The 26314-nt window shown below is 43.7% G+C and overlaps 1 protein-coding gene across 1 annotated transcript in view; it reads right to left on the bottom strand.

Moving 5' to 3' along the window:
* igsf21a (immunoglobin superfamily, member 21a) overlaps positions 1–26314 on the bottom strand; it is a 396954-nt gene that overhangs the window by 222603 nt on the left and 148037 nt on the right. Inside the window, exon 2 of the mRNA XM_056274983.1 lies at positions 19622–19734. Coding sequence (XP_056130958.1) covers positions 19622–19734 — 113 coding nt within the window. The remainder of the gene's footprint in view (positions 1–19621; positions 19735–26314) is intronic.

The raw sequence follows: 26314 nt of genomic DNA, 5'->3' as shown, positions 1-26314 counted from the left end.
AGAGCAAATTAAGCCCTGGTGATAGGCTTGTAGGAGGCTCTCTCTGTTTTAATGCGTGTGAATGAAACATTCCTAGTCCCTGACCGTGACCTATTGAAATTAGAGGAAAGCCCTCAACAAATGTTCCTCTTTGTGTATAGTGTCAATGCTATGGGGAATAATCATTTTAATGAAATGCTGCAGGGTCAGTATTTATTGCAGTCAAACTAAGCAAAAGTGATTCTTTCTTCTGTTTACTGGCTATTAAGTGAGAATAGACTAAATTAAATAGTGACTACTTAATCTTAAAGGAACATGCAGAAAAACCATGCAGTGTTACACCTTATTTTGTTGTGGAAATATTCAGTGCTTTTCTATGCCACTATTTGCTGAACTACCCAATTACAACAAACAGAGTATGCTTTTGATAGATACCTGGGGATCTCTGAGAAAAGCAAACAATAAGGGCTGTGTTATGCACTACTGGCAACACGAAAATAACACAGCCATTACAGCCACTGTCATTAGCAACACAAGCTTTTAGACATACACCACTGTGATTAATCTCTTTGCTGCTATTTACAATACAACTGTTAGGGGGAAAAAGACTAATTAGTAGTTTGTTGACATGTTGAAGTGTGTAATTATCGTTCCATGTATAAAGGTTGGGTAGTATAAGGTAAGGTTGTGATGCATCAATCCATATCACCTTATCTTCCCAGATCCCCTTTGGGGAAGCAGATACTGCATGGAGCTGCAGGTCAATAGAAATGAAGGAGGCTTGTGCCACAGTTAAAGGAAGAGAAGACAGCATATTGCTTTGTATTGTTCCTTCCTTACAACTTATTCACAAACATAAAAAAGTATTTTTGAGCAAAATCTATCAATACACAAGTGATAGTGTTATGTTTTTGGTTTTTTTTTTTTGATCCAATTTTTATTATTATTTGAACTGACGAAATGTCGACATACGGCTCAGCAATACAGTGGTGAATGAATAATAAAACAAGACAATATATTTATAAGGGCTGGTCAGTAAAGTGTAACAGTAATATGATAGACCCACAAAAAGACACACCTATAAAGTCACTCTACGTCACTATAATAAATGCAAATGAATATACATGCCCAAACATGCATATGTGTATATACACACACACACAAACACACACACACAAACACACACACACACACACAAGTCAAACAAATAAAAATTAACATGTACTCATGCATACACATATAAATATCTGCAGTAAAGAACATGAAGTGATAACCAATAATGTAAATGGTACTGCTATAAGCAGCTTGCTGCAACCCTTATATATTGAGCCAGTACTGCAACACAGAGATGTATACAATTATTAAAAGAAACAGATTATAAAACCTAAACAGGGGACAATGAATCTCACACAGAAACAGGACCAGAGGGGGAATTCAATGAATAAAATTAAATTAAATTCGATTTAAAAAAATAAATATAAAGAAAGAAGAAAAGGGGAGGTGGGTGTTTCTCAAGTCAAAAGGCATTTGAGATGCTGTTTGGGCCCATAGTCTTATAGTTTCCTCTTTTGCCCCATGGATGCGTGCTATAGACAATTCCAAGATAAACAACATCTATAAAAGTGAGCACCCATTGCTGCTGAATCAGTGTATTTGTAGGTTTCCACCTAGTTGTGACCATCTTCTTACCAGCTGTCAGACCGGCCAAAAACACACGCTCTTGAGCTTTTTATAATTGAAGCTGAGTGAGATAATTTAAAATAAGTACAGACGAGGGCAGGTATGTGTAATATAGTGGACAGATTTTCTTTCACCACTTCCAGAAATTAGCTACGCCAGGGCATTCCCAAATCACATGATAAAAGGTACCAACTGCAACTCTGGCATAGTGTACAATTCTTATTCTGTATTGTTTTCCTTTTCGGTTGTTCCTCTTTGTAAAATATTCTAATATTGTTGAGCGTAAGTAAAAGCATCCATACCAGCACAATTTTGGCCATAAAATATTTTAGACAAAACTTTATTCCAGTGTATAAAAAGGGTAGTCGTATTTTGATCAGTGCAGAAATACAATTTTTTTTTTTTTATGAAGTGCTTCAAATTCGCCCCTCGTGGGACCTTTCCAAATAAAATTTGGTTTGGCTGAGGACACAAAACCGGAGAAGACAATGACTGCATCAGGAACCTAATAGCCCCACAATACACCTTGGAAAATTGAATTCTATTACACAAATGCTAAACTGCGGGTAAAAAGGGTGTCAGGCAATTATTTGGCTTGTTGATTTCAAGATTTATTGCCATTACTGTGCATGAGGCTCTATCGTGTCTTTTTTTTTGACACAAACTGATCTGTAACCAAAATAAGGGAAATACCTTATGTTTCTTTAGGCAAAAAAACAAAAACAAAACAAAACAATATGTCTCAGGTTTCAGCTTTTTTCCATCTTCTTTCCTTAGCTATAATAGATTGCCAGCGACAAATAACGCAAACAAAAAATATTTTCCTGAATACATCACTTCTTTATCAGTGTTTGAGAATGCCAAAAATTGGGCGAAGGAAAAAAAAAATCTAGAAATGCACGTCATTCATATTTATCTGCTGCCTGAACAGATACAAGAGGGAAACATCATTGGGCTAAGGACTGTTAAAATGACACAATTACACTTGGGGATTTAAGCCGCAGGAAGTTAGACACACAAAAACCCCACAGGAGTGTGCTGTGTGTACACATCTAGACAGCTCTCTTCTGCACTCACAGACTCTGGTTGCCCAGGCAACCCTGTGTTGGAGGTTTTTTCAAACTTGGTTTTCGAAAATGACACTCCCTGTGTCTCTCGCCGCAGTCAAAAAACAGGATTATCCACTACAGAAACATGCCACTTCTGGGTCAAGTAGCCAGTAACCCATTTATGCCCTAGCCTTTGGAGGTAAACATTTCAGGAGAAAAAGAAAGAAGAAAAAGTCAAAACTCAGTCCAGTGACACATTGCCTCGGGGTGATGCACTTTAATGTTTGTTGGAACTGTGTGACAACAGAACAGTCATTTGCATAGCTATGATCCTCTGCTTTCTGATACTGGGAACAGCTTTGATGGGATTTGTCAAAACGTGAGCCACAAGTGAAACACCACCAAATGCATCATGAGGGCCAGGGGTATAAGAATAAGATGGGGAAGGCACCAACTATCTCAGACTCACCATCATCCCAGCTCTTCTTTCGAGCTGTAACTCAGACTGTACAGCTGGAATCAGGTCAGCGTTTTTACAGCAAAACAATTTTTGCATTTTCAGTCATAAACATCATGTTTTCCTCAGAGCTACTCAGGCAGCTGGCTTGTGTCCAGAAACACAGCTGGTCAACACTTAAGGACATATGTACAGTACCATTACACTGTTCAGATAATGCTGCAATATGTTAAGGGAAAACATTGTACATTTGGATATTAAACTTACAAAGGATTGATATCTCATCATAAGGTGTAACTGGATATACATAAGCTGGTGTGTAACTTGTATATCCCATTACAGAACCAACATTAATCAATATTAAAAGAATAATAAATCTCAACATACTGTATATGTATCATGAGCATTTAACTCAAATTGGCTGCCCTTTGATGTGTGACAGTTCAAAGTAATTCCCCCAGGAAATTTTTATTTTACCGTGCTGAACAAAAATGAAATAAAAGAACAGTGATTTTTTTCGCCCTCTGCACAAATCTATCAGAAAGATAGCCTACTCCAGTCATAATGCATTCAAAATGACAGCAAATACTCTGTCCTGTTTTTAACCAGATAAGGGCCTGAGGGAGAACTAGAAAAGGGTGTGTGTATATGTGTGTGTGTGTGTGTGTGTGTCTCTCTCTCTCTTTCTCCCACACACACACACACACACACACACACACACACACACACACACACACACAGAAATTGGGGAGCTTCTATTCACAGCCAGAGTCTTGTATCGACAGTTTGTGCAACTTTGCTGGGCTAGATGGGGGTTTGATGCCTTGCTCAGCATACATTTGCTCTCACACAGTCTCTGTGGTGACTGGATGCATTTTTTTAAACGGTTTATATTTTCATTGGTGGAAGATTGAACATTAACTTGACTTGCCTATCAACGGTGTTTTGTGTCTTCTCTTCAAATTTTTCACTCATGTGACTTGGTTCATGGGACGTTTTATCAATTGTGTGTTTTGTCAGCTCATCTGTTTGGAAAAGCTGAACACATCTGTGAACAGGCTTATTCGAGGACCTGTGTATTTTCACAAACTCTAAATGATCAAAACCATCAATAATTCAAGCTCTGGGTGACTTTCAAGAGCTCATTAATGTGCCAGTTATCACCTTGGATAATGTTTTCTTCACCATATCACAGCTTTTATTACACGGGGGGAATGGCCATGGAGAGATACAAAAAGTATGTCCCCTTAACAACCCTAGCATTTTTTTTTACATTTAACAACTCTTAAATTGTCAATATTGTTATCTTTATATTATTAAGTTTGACTCCATTTATTACAGAGATAGTGTTGGAATTGTGTCCAATTCAGCAGAGAGCAGGATTATGACAGGTGATCCAAAACCCTCTAATGATATGGACAAAGGCTGAAACAAATGAACAACTAAAACAGAATGTGAAGTACCAACCGCTTTAAAAAAAACACCACCTCAGAAGTTTGCATGGGTGGAGGGCAACTGCGATGAACAGAGCAAGAGATGACCCACGGTAGAGGAAGGAGTTGTCAGCTGGTGAAGATTAAGCATAATGCCAGATGGCACTCAACAGAAGAGCTAGCCAACATGCTTTGTTGTCACTGTCAATGTGGCAAGGGTACTTACCACCAGAGGTCCCACAGGGAGACCCTCATCGAAATGACATATTCAGACTGTGCACAACATGAGGTTACATTGCCACACATCTTGCTGAGGTGTAATCTTCAAGATAGCCCCCACCTCCTGCTCCCAGAATCCAACCATCTCGACATTCCTCCCCTCAGCAGGCAGTACATGGGACTTTTCCCTTTTAGCTGATCAATCAACACTATTTAGTGTGCTGTCATAACACACTAAACAGTACTGATGGTTTACAATGCATGGCCTGAGAGCAGGGTGGGAACTGCGGAGGAAGACAGGAGCGCCCCTAAAAACATGATTTGGGAAATTTTGAGGAGGGCTCTCAAAAAATATTAATGACCAAATTGTTTTCCCAGTGTTTCTACTTACGTTTCTATATTGTTTTCTATAGCAATACATTTTACATGCATTCTTGGATTAAAAAGATTATGAGTTTAATGGGGGTGATTCTCCACTCATTCATTATGAAGATTCAACTGTGCTATTCATGCCATCACCATCCAAATGTGGTGGAACAATAGCAAACTGACTGAGAAGAATTTCCTAATTACCACATGGCTTTTGCATTTGACTTTTCTGTTTCTTATTTGCAGGGACATCATGGTTTGCCATTCTATTTGGTTGTGTTGTATCATAGGTGATGTTTGCTTTGGTATTTGCATATAAGGCACAGATTCATTGATATAGAGCAAGTGCATGCATCAAGGATATTTTAATACCAGTGACTCATTGGCTACTTTACCATCGTCAGTGTTTGGGATTGAAAACTACACTTCCAAATGAGAGTGAATCTCAACATATAATCAGAATCAGAATCATAATACTTTATTCATCCCCAAGGGGAAATTGGGTATAATGTATTGCAGCAGAGAGCTGTGGGTATGAAAAGGTAAACAGAATAAATTGCCTTAGCCAGTCTCGTGATAGCCATGTAAAAACAAACAAACAGTGTAGGGTGCAGCTTTTAGCCCCCCCCCCCCCAGCCACAAAACTGGTGGGAGCAATTACGTTTGAAAGACAGCAACTACGGTGGTACTTGAAAGTTTGTGAACCCTTTAGAAGTTTCTATATCTCTGCATAAATATGACCTAAAACAACATCAGATTTTCACACAAGTCCTAAAAGTAGATAAAGAGAACCCAAATAAACAAATGAGACAAAAATATTGTAGTTGGTCATTTATTTATTGAGGACAATCATCCAATATTACATATCTGTGAGTGGCAAAAGTATGTGAACCTCTAGGATTAGCAGTTAATTTGAAGGTGAAATTAGAGTCAGGTGTTTTCAATCAATGGGATGACAATCAGGTGTGAGTGGGCACCCTGTTTTATTTAAAGAACAGGGATCTATCAAAGTCTGATCTTCACAGCACATGTTTGTGAAAGCGTATCATGGCAAGAACAAAGGAGATTTCTGAGGACCTCAGAAAAAAGCGTTGTTGATGCTCATCAGGCTGGAAAAGGTTACAAAGCCATATTTTAAGAGTTTGGACTCCACCAATCCACAGTTGGATTGTGTACAAATGGAGGAAATTCAAGACCATTGTTACCCTCCCCAGGAGTGGTCGACCATCAAAGATCAGTCCAAGAGCAAGGTGTGTAATAGTCGGCCAGGTCACAAAGGAACCCAGGGTAACTTCTAAGCAACTAAAGGCCTCTCTCACATTGGCTAATGTTCATGAGTCCACTATCAGGAAAACACTGAACAACAATGGTGTGCATGGCAAGGTTGCAAGGAGAAAGCCACTGCTCTCCAAAAAGAACATTGCTGCCTGTCTGAAAATTGCTAAAGATCACGTGGACAATCCAGAAGGAAAAACGTTTTGTGGACGGATGAGACCGGGGTCCTCCCTATAGTCCCCGGGTCCTATAGTCCCCGGGTCCTATGTTCCCCGCTTTGTATGAGACCGGGGAATATCGGACCTTTTTGTATACAGAGGGCCCTATATTCCCCACTTTTCCCCAAAAGGGTCCTATGTTCCCCGTTTTGTATGTGCAGGGGAACATAGGACCCTTTTTATAAAGAAAGGTCCTATGTTCCCCGGTCAGCAGGTTTGACGCTGTTTGGCGCAAAAAGTGCATTTTCAATAATGCATTATTTAGGGCAGATTATTAAGAAGACAATGAATCATACGATTTCTATTTTTATATCACAAAAACGAATTCACAAAGTCCAGGTTGGCTAAAGTATGTGGAAACTTTCGACACTAAACCAATTTCAACTTATTAGGCTATAGCCTATATTTGGGCGCATAACCCACCCCGGTAGTTCTCTGATATTTATGCGTGAAATGTGTCACTTATCGAGGGAAATGCGCCTCGCCGAGTAGGTGAGCTGGCTCGTCTGTGTCTGAATGTAATATAGTAAGCCTATGCTCCTTGGGCAATTGTACCCGGGCGTAGCTCAGTCGGTAGAGCTCTCGCCTATGGATCGCAAGGTTGTGAGTTCGATCCCGGGCTCCGCCAACTCAGCGTATGAGTAGCACATTGTGCGAGAAGTGCTGGGAGCTGAGGATAGGTGTTGTGTTCCGTCCTCAGCAGTCCATCTCCCAGAGGTCTAGTGCATTGTACCAGGGATAGACTCCTGCGAAAGCTAGCTGATATCGACAATAGGCCAATTCCGACCCACTTCTTCTATGTTCGCTAGAAAGCCGTCGTTCCCATCATAACCACACCAGCTTATTGGGAAAAGCATCTGACAGATATTAGATAGAAACCATCTGCTCAGTAAGGCCCTTTAAGCATCATAATTGTAATGATAATAATAATAATAATAATAACATAATAATAATGACAATAATAATAATAGCCTAATAATAATAATAATGATGATGATGATGATGATGATGATGATGATAATAATAATAACAATATAGCCTTATATTAGAAATGCTAAAAATTGGATAATTGAAATATTTATAATTATAAAGTAGGCTAATATAGCATGGTAATAACAAAATAATAACAATATCTGCCTGGTCTCTTAAGATTCTAAGATGCTGTATGCTACAGAAATAACGGGACATAGGCCTAGGCTAATGAATACGCCTTTTTGACAAAATATGAATGAAAGGCTAATCAACAACGCTAAAGCTGAATCACAAAACACATATTGCTCGAAAAATAATTTATAAATAGCCAAATGCACACATGATTTCGAGTTTGGAAATATTTAAAACTTGTCGTGGATGTGTGGTCATCTGCACGCAAGTTTCCTGGCGTTCTAAACCACATGATCAAAATTCACCAATGTCTAAACCGCCTGCCAACTTGCAACATTTGCAATAATCGGTTGTTATCGGTGATAACTCGTGGACTCACTGTCATGTGCTTACTAGCCTACAAGAAGACAAACAATGGCGATAGTTATGGATGGTGATCGAGGGGGCAAAGTGTTGGTACATGAGAACTTCAGATATCAGAAGCACCGCACCAATCAAGACACCATTAGATGGAGGTGCTGGAGGTGGAACTGTAGAGTGCCACTGATCACAAATAGATTTGAAGTGGAGGACGTGGATGCTAACATTACTGTGCACGATGTTGGGGAACACGTGCATCCCCCTGATGGAGAAATGGTGCACCGTGCAGAATTCCGACAGGGGGTGATTGCAGAAGTTGCGAGGGAGCCAACAGTCCCAATCAGAAGGATCTATAATGCGCAAAGGGTCCTGCAGCATCGGCAACGTCAAATCCAAGGTGGCGGCGACAGACCACCACCACAAGGATTCCAGTCTGTAAGGACTGTTATGGCCAGAGCACACGCAGCAGTCACGCCCCCGATTCCAGCTACACTTGAGGATGTCGTCATCGAAGGTGCATGGGCTGAAACATGGGACAGGGAACAGTTCCTCCTGCACCAAGACAACGAGTGGGCTATCGCTGTGTTTGCCACAGAGGGAAACATCAGGAAGCTGCGAGGCTGTGGAACCATATATATGGATGCAACGTTCAGAACGTGCCCCCGCCCCTTCAGCCAAGTTTTTAAAGTACTTGGAAACATGCATGGCTTCGTTATCTCTCTTGTGCATGCGCTGATGGGCCAGCGCACAATTGGGCACTACCGGCAGGTGCTCGATTGCATCAAACGGGAAACCAGGAGGATTACGCAGCACCACTGGGCACCTCAAAAGGTCATATGCGACTTTGAACAGGCGCTTATCAATGCGCTGGAAACAGAAATTCCAAGGGCACAAGTGAGTGGATGCTACTTCCATTTCAGTCAAGCCCTGTGGAAGAGGGTGCAAAGACTTGGACTGACTACTGCATTCCGGGATGACCTTCAGTTGGCAGCAGTCATCCGCAAAATGATGGCACTCGGCCACCTACCACTGGACACAGTTCAAGGCAACTTCGCCCTGCTCGTTCACCACCCAGACACGAGGCGCGTCCAGCGGGACCATCCAGAGCTGCGTGACTTCCTGCAGTATGTCGGGAACACATACGTCCACGATGGAGCCCTCTTCCCACATCCAATGTGGAACGTCTATGCACGCAACATGGAGCAAAGGACCAACAACCACGTTGAGTGTAAGTGACTAAGACTTATTTTCTGATTTATTGAATAATCTGCGAACAGACTTTATTTTTGATGTGTGGCCCATAACATGCTTAACATTTTCATGCGACACCACAGAAGCGTGCAGGCTATGATAACGTAGGCCAATTGCATGATTATGGTTGTGTAAATTAGGCTATACTGTTTTTAGTCGATTATTTGTATCATTATTTAAAAAAATAATATAGCATCGGTGTAGGACTCACAATCAACCATTGCTTTGGATACTCTTAAAGCTTGATAAATCTACATCGTTTCCATCAATTAGCTGTGGAATTCACCATAGGCGATGTGTTTAACTTTCATTTTAAAAATCAGTTTAACACAATCCAGCATAATTTTTGGAGGTCTACATCACACAAAGGCCTACACTCCTAAAGCTGCATTATGCATTCATGTTTATCAAGCCACTGTCAACATGTTCAGCATATTCACATTTCTTTAACAGTTTACATGATTAACCTCTTGTTTTTGTTTTTGTAGCTTATCATCGCACTCTAAATGATGCGGTCCAAGTGCGCCACCCATCCCTTTGGATGTTTCTGCGCCACATTAAGGACCAGCAAACCCTGGCAGAGGAAAGGCTGGAGATGGCGGAGCGCGGAGATGCTCCCCCAAGGCGGAAGCCCAAGTGGAGGACGTTGGAGGCCCGTCTCCTGCGGCTCAAGGGTCAACTGGATGCTGGTCACAGAGATTTGGAATCATATTGGAGGGCTGTAAGCCATCACATTTTCAGATAGGCTGAGTAGATGTTTTAGCCCCTCTTTGTTGAGTAGCCTAATGGGCTAGGACTACTCATTTTGCTTTTTTGAAGAAGAAAAAAGCCTTAACGTTAGGCTAGTTAGGCCTTGGAGATTTTTGTTTTAGACCATGCCTTCTCTGGGGGGCTTCTGCCATAGACCAACCCTTTTTCAGCCAAGCTTTTACTAAAAGCATTTTGTTATTAATAGCCTATTATCAGTGTTACTGTGGCGGACACTAGGGGCTATGCCTCTCACCCAGCAGGACTGTGAGCTGGGGGCGTGGTTTACGTTCCCGGGCTCGCCGGGGCAGGGTTGTTCCTGCTGCAGTTGGTTTTTGGAGTTGAGGAATAAACATCAAACTCGCCTTGGTCTCATGTGTTTTTCCTCATTCCTGCCACATTGGTGACCCCGAATTGAACATGTTTGGAGCAGAAGATGTGTGTGAATTCACTTCGGCCACGCCGCCCCAACTCTCACAGTCGGCCGTTCTCGCCGCGGCTGTGAAGCTCCCAGAGTTCTGGCAGAGCAACCCGGCCTCGTGGTTCCAGCATGTCGAGGCGCTGTTCCACCTGCGTGGAATCTCCGCGGACGACTCCAGATACTATCTGGTCATCGCTGTGCTGGATCAGCAGTCCACACGCCGGGCCATGCAGCTGTTGCGCGCCCCTCCGCAACACGATAAATACGTCGCCCTCAAACATCTTCTGCTGCGGAGGTACAGCCTATCTGCCGCAGAGAGGGCAGATAGAATCCTTTCCCTATCCGGTTTGGGCGACGGTACGGCTGTGGATCTCATGGACAATATGCTGTCGCTGCTAGGCTCAGACGAAGGTGGGTTCCTTTTCCCGCACGTTTTCTTGCGCCAGCTCCCGTCTCCTGTGCGCGCGGCTTTGGCTAACTCCCCGTGTCTGGCCGCTGGTGACTGCCGAGGTTTGGCTGAGGAGGCCGATCGGGTCCTGCTGGCTACCAGACGGTTCTCTGTGCAGAGTGTGGCATCGGAGCCTCTGCAGCCGACGTCGGAGGACGCGGACCCGGCAGTGGTGGCTGGAGTGCCTGCCCGGAGACGGCGCGGGAGAGGCCTCTGTTTCTTCCACCAGCGGTTCGGCGGCAAGGCGAGGCGCTGCATCCCTCCGTGCACGTTTGAGACGGCGGGAAACTCCAGGGCCAGCGCTCAGTAGCAGCTGTGGGCGCTGGCGGACGTAGTGAGCTGCTCTTCATTAAGGACACGATGTCAGGAAGACGGTTTCTGGTGGACTCAGGCTCGCAAAAGAGCTTACTCCCTCCTGCTAAGACAGACAGGTCGGCCGAAGGCGGCGGCCCACAGTTAAGTGCAGCTAACGGTTCGTCCATTGCGACGTTTGGCACAAGGTTGGTGACTGTTTGCTTCCACGGGCGCCATTTTGAGTGGGACTTTGTAGTGGCCGCCATTACTGTTCCTATTATCGGCGCGGATTTTCTGTGTGCTAATGGTCTGCTGGTTGATGTTTTAAACCGCTGTTTAATTGATGCTGTGTCTTTCGCCACTGTTCCTTGTGAGACAAGGGGAGCCGGGCCGTTAACACACGCTAACTTTTTAGCATTAGGGGATGTTTTTCAGCGTTTGCTGGCGGATTTTCCATCGGTGACTACGCCTGCCTTTTCCACCGCAGTTACTAAACACGGGGTAGAACATTTCATTCCCACTCTGGGACCGCCAGTTTTTGCGCGGCGCCTCAACACGGTAAAATTGGCTACAGCTAAGGAGGAGTTCGCCATCATGGAGCGTCTGGGTATAGTGAGGCATTCCAACAGCCCGTGGGCCTCGCCGCTTCACATGGTGCCCAAGGCGGATGGGTCGTGGCGGCCTTGCGGCGATTTTCGCCGCCTGAACAACGTCACCGCCAATGACCGCTATCCCATCCCACACATACAGGACTTTTCCATACGCCTGGCAGGTACCACTATTTTCTCTAAGGTGGACCTGGTGCGCGGCTATCATCAGGTTCCCGTGCGCGCAGAGAACGTGCCCAAGACCGCAGTGATCACCCCGTTTGGGCTTTTCGAATTCATGCGCATGCCTTTTGGCTTGAAGGGGGCAGCGCAAACCTTTCAGAGGCTGATGGACTCGGTGTTGCGTGACCTTGATTTCGTGTTTGTTTATCTCGACGACATATTAGTGGCCAGTCCGTCAGCTGAAGAGCACCTGGCGCACCTGAAACAGGTTTTCCGTCGTCTGGACGAACACGGCCTGATAGTCAACCCGGCCAAGTGTCAGTTTGGACTGCCGGTGATTGACTTCTTGGGTCACCGCACTTCGCCGCAAGGCGCAGTCCCGTTGCCTTCTAAGGTGCAAGCGGTGGGGGAATTTTCCCGCCCGGTCTCTGTTAAGGCATTGCAGGAATTCTTGGGAATGGTGAATTTCTATAACCATTTCCTCCCTCGCGATGCCCACCTCCTTCAGCCACTTTACGAAGCCCTGCGGCTTAAGAAGGCTAACGACCCTGTCGACTGGACTCCCGAACAGGTCCAGGCCTTTGACGGAGCTAAGTGCGCCCTGGCTAACACTGCCCTCCTCGCCCATCCCACACCCACGGTGTCCATAGCTTTAACAACCGATGCGTCTGACATAGCCGTGGGGGCTGTGGTTGAACAGCGTGTGGCGAATGCGTGGCAGCCACTCGCATTTTTTAGCCGCAAACTGCGAGACAGCGAGCGCAAGTACAGCGTTTTTGACAGGGAGTTGCTGGCACTGCACCTTGCAACCCGGCATTTCCGCTTCCTGCTGGAGGTTCACCCATTCACGGCTTATGTGGATCATAAGCCGCTGACTTTTGCCATGTCCAAGGTGACTGAGCCGTGGTCTGCTCGTCAACAGCGCCACCTAGCGGCGATCTCCGAGTTCACAACGGACATTCAGCATGTGGCCGGGAAGTCCAACCCTGTTGCTGATTGTCTGTCGCGTGTGCTTGTGTGTCCTGTGCACCTCGGTGTGGATTTCTCCGCTATGGCTACCGACCAGCCCAGTGACCCGGACGTCCTTGCCCTTAGGTCAACGCGTACCGGTCTCAAGCTAGAGGACGCTGTGATGCAGGAAGGCAGTCCTGCCCTCCTCTGCGATGTCTCCACCGGCCGTCCCCGCCCCGTTGTTCCAGTGGCCTGGCGCCGTCGAGTTTTCGATTCGATTCACTCCCTCTCGCACCCTGGAGTTCGGGCATCGGTGAAGTTGGTCGGTTCCAAGTTCGTCTGGCCTGGCCTCCGCAAGGACGTCAAGGGGTGGGCAGCTGCATGTGTAGCATGCCAGCGCGCTAAGGTCCACCAGCACACTAAATCGCCCCTCGAACCGTTTCCGATCCCGGCCAGACGTTTCGACCACGTGCATGTGGACCTGGTGGGCCCTCTACCTTCTTCACAGGGTTTTACACACCTGCTCACAATGGTAGATCGGACCACCAGGTGGCCAGAGGCTGTCCCTCTATCCTCCACAACATCCTCGGATGTTGCACGCGCTTTTCTTTCCTCCTGGGTCGCCCGTTTCGGCACTCCGTCAGATATCACCTCAGACAGGGGCCCCCAGTTCGTGTCAGAGCTCTGGTCGGCACTTGCGCGATCCTTGGGTGTGCAGGTACACCGCACTACCGCGTATCACCCTCAGGCTAACGGGTTGTGTGAACGTTGTCACCGGTCGCTCAAGGCAGCGCTGCGCGCTGCGCTCTCGGATAGTAACTGGGTGGATCGTTTACCTTGGGTTATGCTCGGGTTGCGTTCGGCTCCTAAGGAGGACCTCGACGCGTCACCCGCTGAGCTGGTGCTCGGTCAGCCACTCCGCGTCCCTGGGGAATTTTTGCCTGGGAGTTCCGCTCCTCGACCCCGTCCGGCCGTTTATCCTTTTTTGTCCGACAGCACTCGGGTTCCAGGCCCCGTTCACCACTGTTTTCCGCGGTCGTTCGTGCCTGCGGAGCTCATGTCGGCTCGTTTTGTTTTTGTACGGCATGATGCTCACCGCTCACCCCACCAACCCCCATACGATGGCCTATTTCGGGTTCTTGAGACGGGTCCTAAGGGTTTTGCGCTAGATATGGGTGGGCGTAGGGAGCGTGTCACGCTTGATAGGCTTAAACCGGCGCACAGGGTGGCAGGCGAAGTTGTGTTTCCGGCCCAGGTTCCCCGTCGGGGTCGTCCTCTTTCCAGGACCCCGGCAGCGTCTTCACGGGTTCAGCGTTCTGCTTCTCAGCCGGCTTTGGACTGTGTTTCACCTACTGTTTCGGCTGAGGGACGGTGCAGCCGTTATGGCAGGCTGCTTAAGCCTCCAGTGAGACACTAAGTTTCTTTCCAGGAGTCCCTTCTGGGTGTTCGGGGGGGGACCTGTGTGGCGGACACTAGGGGCTATGCCTCTCACCCAGCAGGACTGTGAGCTGGGGGCGTGGTTTACGTTCCCGGGCTCGCCGGGGCAGGGTTGTTCCTGCTGCAGTTGGTTTTTGGAGTTGAGGAATAAACATCAAACTCGCCTTGGTCTCATGTGTTTTTCCTCATTCCTGCCATATTACTATTGATAGTATTATGCCTGTAATTGTTATTTGTTATTAGGCCTCTTTTATAATTAGGCTATTATTATTATTATTATTATTATTATTATTAAAGAAGAACATCAAAGGATGTAAGGTAGCACTCATCAAATGAAAAAAAAAGACACAATTCTCTATTTTACCATTTCATTGTTTGGCATCAGTCAATAACTTGGCCGGGTGGTCTTCTTCAGAAACCTTAATGACTGATGCCAAACAATAAAATGGTGAAATAGAGGACTGCCTCTGTTATTTTTTTACCATTTGGTGAGTGTTACCTTACATCCTTTGATGTTCGTCTTTGATTCATGTTTTTGGTTTAGCACCTCCACAAGCCTTTAGTTTTTTGAGAAGCACATCTTATTATTATTAGGCAATTAGCCTATTGTGTAAGGTAGGCGGCCCCCGTTGATGGATACTTTGTGCTGGTCCTAAATTCCCAAGTCCTGGTCTAAGTTCTCTGCCTAAAAAGTTCAGCATTAAAGTCTTTTTGAAAGAAAGTCTGCCAAGTGATTTAATATGGAAAACGAACTGCAAAGTAACAAGAAAGTGGCTGAAGTGTCCAGTGCTATGCAAATTGAACTTTGAGCGAAGGTGGAAATGGCTAGGTTATACTGGTAGGCGGGCCTACTGCAAGACAAGCTTGCGTTGATTGCCGACTGTCCATGCTGAGCCGGAGAGCCAACTAACTAGGCCTACTGCAGTAAATATTGGTAAGAAATAACAATAAAGCAAATTACAGCCTCTTCTAGGCCGAATTTGGATACGCACTCAAGGTGGCCTGCGATATACAACAGCCAACAATGGTAATACGGCCTAATTTAATCAGCGGAGGAATAGATTGTTGTAGCCTACATCTCAGCCATGACCCCAGTTTTTATTATTTTGGACCCGTTAAGGAAATAATTTGCAAAAAGGGTTCTAAGTTCCCTGGTTTGTTCCTCGATTGGCAATAGCGGGGAATATAGGAGCCTTTATTTGGAAAAAGGTCCTATGTTCCCCTGGAAACAGCGGGGAATATAGGACCCTTTTTCCAAAAGAGGGTCCTATGTTCCCCGGTGTCTATTGCAACGGGGATTATAAGACCTTTTTAGGGGAAAACGGGGAATATGGGACCCTTTTTTTTCGAAAGGGTCCTATGTTCCCCGATCGGGGAACATAGGACCCGGGGAATATAGGACCCGGGGACTATAGGCACGGCCCCATGAGACCAAAATAGTACTTTTTGGTTTAAATGAGAAGCATTATGTTTGGAGAAAGGACATCACTGCATTCCAGCATAAGAACCTTATCCCATCTGTGAAACATGGTGGTGTTAGTATCATGGTTTGGGCCTGTTTTGCTGCATCTGGGCCAGGACAACTTGCCATCATTGATGGAACAAGGAATTCTGAATTATACCAGCAAATTCTTAAGGAAAATATCAGGACATCTGTCCATGAACTGAATCTCAAGAGAACGTGGGTCACGCAGAAAGACAACGACCCAAAGCACACAAGTCATTCTACCAAAGAATGGTTAAAGAAGAACAAAGGTAATGTTTTGGGATGGCTAAGTCAGAGTCCTGACCTTAATCCAGTCAAAATGTTGTGGAAGGACCTGAAGCAAGCAGTTCATGTGAGGAAACCCACCAACATCCCAGGGTTGAAGCTGTTCTGTATGGAGAAATGGGCTAAAATTCCTCCAAGCCGATGTGCAGGACTGATCAACAGTTACCAGAAATGTTTGGTTGCAGTTACTGCTGCACGGGGGGTCACACCAGATACTGAATGGTTCACATACTTTTGCCACTCACAGATATGTAATATTGGATCATTTTCCTCAATAAATAAATGACCAAGTATAATATTTGGGTTCTCTTTATCTATTTTCAGGACGTGTGTGAAAATCTGATGACGTTTTAGGTCATATCTATGCAGAAATATAGACAATTATAAAGGGTTCACAAACTTTCAAGCACCACTATAGGTGTCTCAAAACGGGCAAATTATGCCTAAGCTTGGCCAAATTATGCTCTAGTGAGTTCGCGGCCTGACTGGCACCCCATATTGAAGAATGCAACAGACACATCAGCTGGGCAGTGTCATATGGTCTCTTTGTGACTTTTGGGTATACTTGTCAAGTAACACATCATAGCACACTTGTTTGGTGTTAGAAGGTCCTCTGTACATCAAATCATGTGGCCAGATCCACAAGTTGTCCAGTGCTGTTCTGGTACATACAGCAGAAATCAATCAAATCCACACTCAAATTTTATAGGGCCCAACTGAAAATCTTCAGCAGTCACTTTGATTTTACAATATGGTTGTCATTCTCTTTCATATCTGAACTTTGTCTGAACTTAACTGGATTTAGCACTCCCATGAGGAGTGACAACCGTATTCAGCTGCTGTGCGAACATAACCATAGCAAATCCTCTCTGAGAGTCGGAAATACTAATCTAGAAAAGTTTGAAAATATTGTTTTCATTGCCACAACGGATAGAACGCCGTCGGTCCACACTAGCATTTTTCAATCATTTTCGAACAAGCCAGCAGTGTTATGCTGATTATGACAGTCGTACATCAGCATATTCGAAAAGCTCCATTTCCCTTATTCACACTGCAACGCCTGAATGGCATTTTCAAATTCATCCATTTTGGAGAGTGTTTTCGAAAAGATCCATTTTCAGTGGTCGAAAATGCTGGCTTAGTGTGGATGGAGAATGGAGTGAAAACGAAGATGCATTTTCGAATTTATCCACGTTGGTGTGGATGTGCTTTAAGACAAGCCCCACAATGCAAAAAGTGAGCTCCGTCGAAAGACGAGGCATAATTTGCAGCCTGCTTGAGAGTATTCACAGTACAAGAATTCATGTGGGCAAGTGCAAAATCACACACTTGAAAGGCTTTCATTTGTTTGCTTTTGAAGTATAAGTGATGACGCTCATGTATTATTATACCATTTTATAGATCTCGCTCGGTCTATCTGTCTTTCCCCCCTTTTTTTCTGTCCCTATCTATTTTACTCAACCTTGAGTATCAAGTAAATTGAAAGAAGGGAAATCTTTTCTTTTTTCTTTCCCCTTTAAAGACACCCTATTCATGATTGGGCGGTGTGACAGAAAAAAAAAAGTTCATTAAGTATAAACCATGGGGAAAGTCCTATGAGGTTCATAACTTTTCTCTATCTCTCTCTCTCTCTCTCCCTCTCCCTCTCTCTCCCCCTCTCCTGGTAATGTTCTAACGCTGAAGACAACTCTGAGCTGGTCTAGCTGGGCGAGCTCTCCAAAGCAATCTTGATTATCTTAAGTAAAGCTTTCACTGTGGTGCCATTGTGCCGGTTTGAGAATGCAGTCTGGCATTACAAATTCCTCAAACAGCATCCGTCAAGATAACGGCGGCCCCAGTAATGAATGAACACTCGCCAAGATCTCCAGTTAATTCAGCTCTCTTGTCTCGCTGACTGTCCAGGCTTCGATTAGATATGGGATTCCCCAGGTGGGTATCAACCCCTGTTCCATTTGAACAGGAGGTAAAATGAGAAGTCCACAGTGATTAGTCAAATAAAAGGCAGAGATTAAAGAAACTTTGAAAAGCCAAGTGTTGGTAATTGATTTATAATGTATCAGTACTTGTACAGCACCGTGGCCACCAGAGAGATGGGGCCGATTCCTGCAACAACCTCTGTGCTTTCCTCACATCACAACAACCTCTGTGCTTTCCTCACATCACAATTATGACAGCTTGTCCTGTTCCCCGAGGGGTTGTTAGAAACCACAGCTATCAATAGATATGGCTTCACTCTGACGCAAGGATCCCACAAGCAAAACAAAACTCTGCAATTCTCCCTGATTAAATGAAATTGTCACAGCTCTCTCACAGTGATCTATTATACACAGGCGAATGTGTAAAGTGCCATAAATCTCTTTTTGTCCTGCATTGAAAGGTCAGCATTTGCTAAGATGAGCCTAGATACGTTGTTTCATTTCACAGTGATAAAAATGAGAAAACAGAAGGTACTCTAAAGACAGAGTTTCTGCCTAAGCAATAAACTACTGCTTGGTCATCAGTGACGGGTGTTCCTGCACACCACAGTGGAGCAAACCAAGGTCATTTTGTACCGTACAGTGTCGTTTAATTTGGCAAAACCTGGCAAGCAAGCTGTACAAAATAGATTGCGCTTACCACTACATATAAATGGAAATCATGGCACACTTTTGATTATTTCCTACTTAAAATCACAGTGTCAATGCACAACAGAGGGTAGCATCTTCAAGTAATGCAGTAATGCATATCCTTTAATTGAGCAACCCTTCATTTTGCATATTGTTGAGTCTTAGGCAAATGTGTGCAGTCAAGGGAAGATGTGCTACTGACAGCTGCTGCCTCTTTCCAGTTCAAATGCTTAGTGGCGATTATTTTGACAGCTTCCTTTCAGACACAACAAAAGCCCATTTTAAGGACTTTGACATCCTATTTATTTATTTATTTCCAATTTTCAATAATTTCGCTATGATGCAAAAATGAGGGTGTATCAGTTTGCTCATCATCCATATCAGTCACCTTTTGAACTCCGTCTTGAAGACACAAAGAGGCTCTTTAATAATCAACAGTATTCATGCAGGGTTATGCCCCTACTGGGATTGAAATAACCACAGTGTTGCCAGCTGTGAACAATTAAGCGGTGATGGCAATGACCAACTGATTGAGGAATCAAGATCCCAGCAGCAGCCAGCAATGCTCCCCATCCAGCAGGCCAAAATCCCTGCTCGTTCTCTCACGACCGGAGTTGCACAGAGCAGTCATGGTCTACTAACTCGACAAACAATAAAACCCGGGAATTTGATATTGGCTTTTTCCCCCTTGCAATACAATACGTCTGGCAGTGAATAAAAATTAACACCACAGAGCTTATTGGCTGCTTAATTGCCTTGTCAATGTGTACAGTTTTACTCACCCTGTACCATACGATCTCGCGAAGCCGTCCATCAGTTTTGAAGTTGCACTTGAGAGTAACGGTCTCTCCCACAACAACTGGAGGCAGAGGCTCTATGGTCACTGTCAGGTATCCTGAAAGAAAACACGGAGAAGAGTCTCATTGTGGTGAAGAGAAAAATTGCATAATTCACTTGAGTGTACGCTTTGAGTACACATTTACTGCAACCAAAATAAAACTGACTGCTGAATACGGGCAACAGGTGCGGATCATTCAAGAATTATAAATCAACACACTGTTATTTCCTGTAAAGCTAATCCCACCTATATACTTCTGTAATAGATTCCCGATTCTCGCTTATGGATTTAAAGACTTTAACAACACCTTTTATTCAGCTGTTTGGAAGTGAACAGCTCCACTCGAGCGGTTGTGGGTTGAGTACCTTGCAAAAAGGAAATCTCAACAACAGCGACTAAAGGGGGGAATTAACATTTTCTTTTACTTTTTCCCCCACTACCCTGGCACACATATTGTTAGCTAGTTTGGGTTTCATGCCAGCAACCTTATATTCGCAACCTCTTTTCAAAAATTTTGTCATCTATGCAGTCCATTGTTTACGTTGGTGTACAGTACGCTCTTATCACCGTCAGCGAACCATATCTGTCTGGCACCTCCCCAGCCAATACTCGAGTCAAGTCAAACACATTTTATATGTACAGCTCTATATCACATGTTGTCCCAGAGCGCTTAATAATCACAGTTACAGTAAACACAGTGTACTACTGTACAATAAACCTCGAGAAGAGGAAGCACAATTATCTGAACAGCATGTGCCCTTCATTATTCTAGAGGGGGAAATAAGAAAAAAAAAAAAGAAAAATCTAATTAAATGAATACAAAACAAAAAGCAAGGCATGTCAAAATCAAACCCATACTAGTGTTGATTTCTCTCGTAAGATTTACTGAGAGCCGTGGGCAGTCCAATTGGATTTCCCTTTTTAAATGCTGCACAAACGATTGCTTCTAAGAGATGGGGGCCTGAAAGAAAACTCTAATAAGCAATGTCACGCTAATATAAAGTATAGACTTCCTTCCGTTCAAACCGAACCGAAAACAAACTTCATTCACGCTTAAGATGCTCATGTGAACCTTTGCACCTCAATGAGTTCACAGTGTCAGTACAGTCAGCGTCTTGTTGGAAACCACTTGCAGTCCAAATGTCACGGTGTGGTTGTGAGCTGAAACGTGGTGGGTGCAGTTTAGTCTGTTTCCTGACAGTGGAAGACAGCGGGAAGTGTTTCACTAAAACAAACTGCACATGGGCACGAGCACAACAAAATGAAACAATGAAGTCATATTTGATTTTAAGCTTTTGATATAGAGCTTAGTTAGTTTTAAAGAGATTTTATAAATGCCCCCATGTATGGAACTGTTTCTCTGTCATTCTCTTTTTTTAAAAAGACAAGTGCGACGTCTGTCACGGCCCCGGCTGTGCCTCCAGTTATTTCCCTTGTGTTTTCATGTGTTTCCCTTTTCCCAGGTGTCTCCTGTCTTCTCCTCTGTGTGTGTGTGTGTGTGTGTGTGTGTGTGTGTGTGTGTGTGTGTGTGTGTGTGTCTTCCTTCCCTGGCACTCTTCGGCTCCCTCCTAGCTGTGACTCATTCACCTCACTTGCCCAGCCCGCACACAACTCATTAACCCAACAGTATATCAACTCCGGTTCTCCATCCACTCACCGCCAGATCATTTTTTCAACTACGGTGGCAGTTTCTTCTTCTGGGCCACTCTGCAATAGCATATTCAGAGTTATTCCTCATGTTGTTTGCATTACCTGCATTTACCCTGTTTCCTTGTGCTTCCAGGATCACTACTCTCCGGTCCCCCCGCCTGCCTGCCTGTCTGCCTGCTCGCTTACTAAACCCCAGAGCTTATCTTCAGCCAGCCACACTCAGCCCCTCGTCCACCTGTCCTGCTCAGCTCAACTCTCCTAACCTCCATCCAGCTCAACTCAGCCATCCGCAATCACCTCTCTACTTCCTGCCTTGCCTGCCATCCTCATCCCTCCTTTTATTACTGCAATAAACCCTTTTCATATCACTTAATTCCATTGTCTGTGTCTGAATTTTGGGTCCGCCTCTACTGATCAAAACAAAGACCATGGTAATTATTCTGTTCCCCTTACTGAAACAGCAGTGAAACTGAAAGAGACACTAAGAAAGAGGCACAGGAAAGACTCCTCTGTCAGGATTTGGTCCTAGGCCAGCGATGGAGCCGAAGGATGAGGTCTTAATGTCTAAGCACTCTTGACACAGTCCTTTTATATTTTGACATTGAGCTTGAGTGTAGGGTTGTTGAGCAGGGTTTGCACTAGACATAACGCTGAATGCAATGTGATGAGGAAGCCGCATTGTGCAGCTCTTACACACAAATTATAGTACTAACACAACCTTGGGAACTTAGAGGTAATTAAAAAGTCTTTTACATACAGTATTAGTAGCATATGAGTAAAATATATATTAAGCATGTTTATCTAAATCAGAAACTGACAGTAAATGTGACAGATTCCAAATCAATCTCTTCTTAGCCACACATAAAAATTGCTTCATCACTTGTGAGTTTCTGTAGCATTTGTTAATTTCATCACATAGCCTCAATCCCTTTGCATAGTTACAAGTTTGGTGAAATTGCTGTTATTCAATTACATTTTATAATTGGTTAGCTTACTTAAAAACCAAATCACCTAAGAATAATTTTAAAATTAATATTTTAGACCATGTAAGAAGTTAATACTTCATGCAGGGGCACTCGGGTGGCGAATGTGCTCCACCATTACAGTCAAGACACTCCTATGGGTAGTGGGGTGCTTGTACAGCTTGTACCCTGAGCCTTCACATGCTTACAGTCTCCTGGAAAAACCTCCAGCTGGCAGGTGAGAAGAAGCAGTCGGCTGGCTTCATGTGTAGCTGAGGACACATGGACAACTACACAAACCCCAACCACTATAGGGGCCTTAGTAAAATATGGAATTGCACTTCTCTTGAATTGCCACCTTGCCGTGGTGGAGAAACTTGCATGTACTAATGATCCCAAGAGCTATGCCATCCAGAGCTTGAATCCTGGTAGGCTCACCCAAGCCAGATAGGTCAAGGGGGAGGTTCCAGACGAAGCGCGATCAAACAAAGACCTCAACAGTGGAACTGGCGGAAGATGTCTTCAGGTCACAATGCCAGAGAAGGTGGATGAAGGCTGCAACAGAGGGTGGTCCCCAATCTTCTTGGTCCTCCATGCCATTGGACTCTGGTCACCCCCTGCCAAGGACCGTGTGGAGGCTGCAGGGGCATCAGCCACTCCACGTAAAAAGCTGTTACGTGCAGGCATCCTCCTGCAAGGAACTACACCAACCTGAAGACCCACAAGCAGCTTGAAGGAAGACAGTCATACTCGACCCTGAGTGACTGCCGAAGAGGAAAAAGAGGGAATTGCACATGCCAAATTGGAACCAAAAACAGTAAAATTTTCTCTTCACCCCTCTCAAAAAAAGTACTCGCGTACAGCAGTTGTTTAAGGTTAAGATTTTCAGCAGTTGATAAAAACAAGGAGACACAATATCACAGATGCACAGCACTGCTGTTATTGATTCCATGTAAGTTAGGACTTGGTCAATTTGCATTCAGCACACATAGGCTGTGTACCCACCAGACCTGTAAAAAAGCACTGCATGTATCTTTGTATTATTTTCTATCGAAGGGTTGGACTTTGACTGCTCTTTACCCATTTCACGGACCTGGCCTCTTTTTAGAGCCTAGCTTCATGAGTGCTCTACAACTTTCTAAAGTTGAAACACATTTTCATTTTTGCTGAGGTGCACAGCTCATCACTGTCACGTCTAGTTCCACCAACGAACAAGAATAAAAGAGGGGCGGGGCCAGAGAGGAGACAAAGGCAGGATCTAAATTTGTCAGAGCAGAAAGGAAAGACAAAAATAATTTTTTAAAAAAATCAATTAATAGTGTTGATTACAGAGACCCCTTCTTTGACATTTTAAATGCAAATTAACACAAAGGAAATCAGAATCATATGTATTGTTAAGTTCAAGTACATATAAGGAATTTGACTTGGTACGTATGTCCGTGCAAGAGGGAAAATGAACAGCAAATTGAAAGGTAAAAGTTAAAAGAATAACAAAATAATAAAATATATATGCGCGATAACATAAAAAAATAAAATAAAAATAGGTGCAATAAGATGCAATAGTGGAAAGGAAATGAAAAGGAATATTTGAAAGTAATTGAAAGGAAAACTATGTTTTGTCATGAAACTTATCTCATTTCATAACAAGGATGGGGCATCTCTCCTCCCATACCTCCCAGCACTTTGGCACCTTGCTATCGAAGCTCTCATGTCCAGCGGTAACACACTCGCTATATAGTATCTCTTTGAAAACAGGTGTTCAATGTACACACAACCACACTCTATGTGCTCAGTAGGGATTTATGGCAGGAGTCTGGTCTTTCTGATGTGAACTTGAAGGGGGGCGAATGCTGAGCTGTTCATTTTGACATTGTGATCAAAAATTATTAAATGTTTTTTCCCAATTTCTTTGTTTTCATTTATCAAGCACCTTAAGCCTCACAAAACACACTTTAACTTTAGAGCTCTATTACCAACCCTAGCGGTAGATTACTAAATGTGAGTGATTTCCAGATCCATGAGATTTTTTTTTATTTGCATCTAAAAACTGTTAGCATACAATACAATCTAGTTTGCGTGACTGAAATGTTCTATAAAGCTGTATGAATTACTATTTGTGTGTTTTTCTGATATCTAGAGGAGAGGCATCAGAAACACACTTAAGTGAATGTCTTTATGCAGGCTCAATAATCCAGGTATGAAAAATCAAAGAAAGTTGAATCAGTTCATTTGGATACAATGTTTATTCATAATAATTAATAACCTATCTTCCTTCGTATCTTTACGACCTCCTTCATCTCCACGTCCTCCCGCACTCTCAGATCCTCTTCTGCTCTCCAACTCACTACACCATCAGCCCGCTTCACTACCATGGGGTCTAAAGCCTTCAGTCATTATGCCCCCTGCCGATTGAACTCTCTCCCACAAAACATCCACAATATTGACTCTCTTTCAACCTTCAAATCCCATCTCAAAACACACCTTTTCAAACTGGCATATTCAGTCTGATCTACACTTCATTGAGTTTTGTGCAGATGATGGTTTTATACTTACTATCTGTTGCATTAAATTTTAATTGTCCACCCTGCTTTGTTTTGATTTTATGCTGTCTGACAAGGTGCTGCTTGTTTTTTACTGTGTTCTGTAAGGTGTCCTTGAGTGCTCTGAAAGGTGCCCACAAATAAAATGTATTATTATTATTATTGACAGAAACGTTTCATCACTTATCATCTAAGTGACATCTTCAGTCTCAACTGGCTGCAGGTATCCCCACCCTTAAGTGAAGTATGTGGCTACTGGCACACTTCTGTTTCTGTCCTCAGTTTTAGACTACAAACTGAAAAGCTACTGGAGCAATAAAAAAAAAACATACTGGAACATCAGCGAAATGAGTTCCAGCACAAGTTTATCTCACAGTTATTGAGGATAATACATTATGCATGGACTATGAAAACATTAGCAATACCAAAGTCTGTCAAACATTATTTATTTATTTAATTTGGTCCACTTCCACATAGGGTTGTCACAATATCAGATTTTCACTACATGATTATCATGGCCAAAAGAATTCACGATAACAATATTATCACAATATCTATAGAAAATTTGAAAAAATGATACTATCAGTCAAATTCATCTTTTACCTTTTTTACCGTGCATTCTGTCTCTTTTTGTTTAGCAAATTAATTACACTCAAAAATGCAAATGTAGGGAGGTGGAGAGAGTGTCTGCAACCATAACTGAAGGGTACAAAAACAACAATTACACTTAATGGATGTTGAAAAGGCAATCAGATGAACTGATAAACAAGAGATCCACAAGGCCCAACATCTGCCAACAATACAATGTCAACTGAAACACAATCACTTGTGAGGAGCAGGGGACAGAGTTTGTGTGTGAGACCACCAGCTGACAACTAACCACTCTGATATACTGTGATTTAATATCCACTGACCATGTCCTTACATGATTTTTTCCTTTTTCCATTTTTCATGACATGATTTTGCATGGCAGTAGTAGCCACACACTGTGGCAGTAGCTAGCTAGCTAGTTACTGCACCAGATCAAGTGTATGTGTGTGTCTGTGTGTCTGTGTGTGTATGTGTGTGTGTGGAGGGGGGGGGGCAAATCGAGAACAGAAAGGGGAATGATTTAAGAGGTGCTGGATTATTTACACGATATTATCATATGTGTATTATTAACATGATATCAACTTTTAATTTGTAAATACCACGGTTATTGTCAATACCGCTATATCACAACTCCCCTACTTCCATGTTTTCAGTTTGTCCATCACATGCTCATCTCTGCTGTGCTTTGGGCTTGTTGCACTTGTAAGGAAGTAGCTGGCATTTACTAATTAATTTTAAACCACACGTAAAACATTTCTATCATTATGCAATACCTTGGTGCTAGCCTGCCTCAGAACTGAATTAACACAACATTCCCAATGAGGAAAATGACTGCATGTGAATCTTTAATTGGAAAACACTTGGTTACTCTAGTTGAGAAAGATAATACATCTC

Source organism: Lampris incognitus, chromosome 2, assembly GCF_029633865.1.
Source record: "Lampris incognitus isolate fLamInc1 chromosome 2, fLamInc1.hap2, whole genome shotgun sequence".
Taxonomy (NCBI): domain Eukaryota; kingdom Metazoa; phylum Chordata; class Actinopteri; order Lampriformes; family Lampridae; genus Lampris; species Lampris incognitus.
Note: the sequence above shows the minus strand (reverse complement) of the source record. Positions and strands in the feature narration are given on the sequence as shown.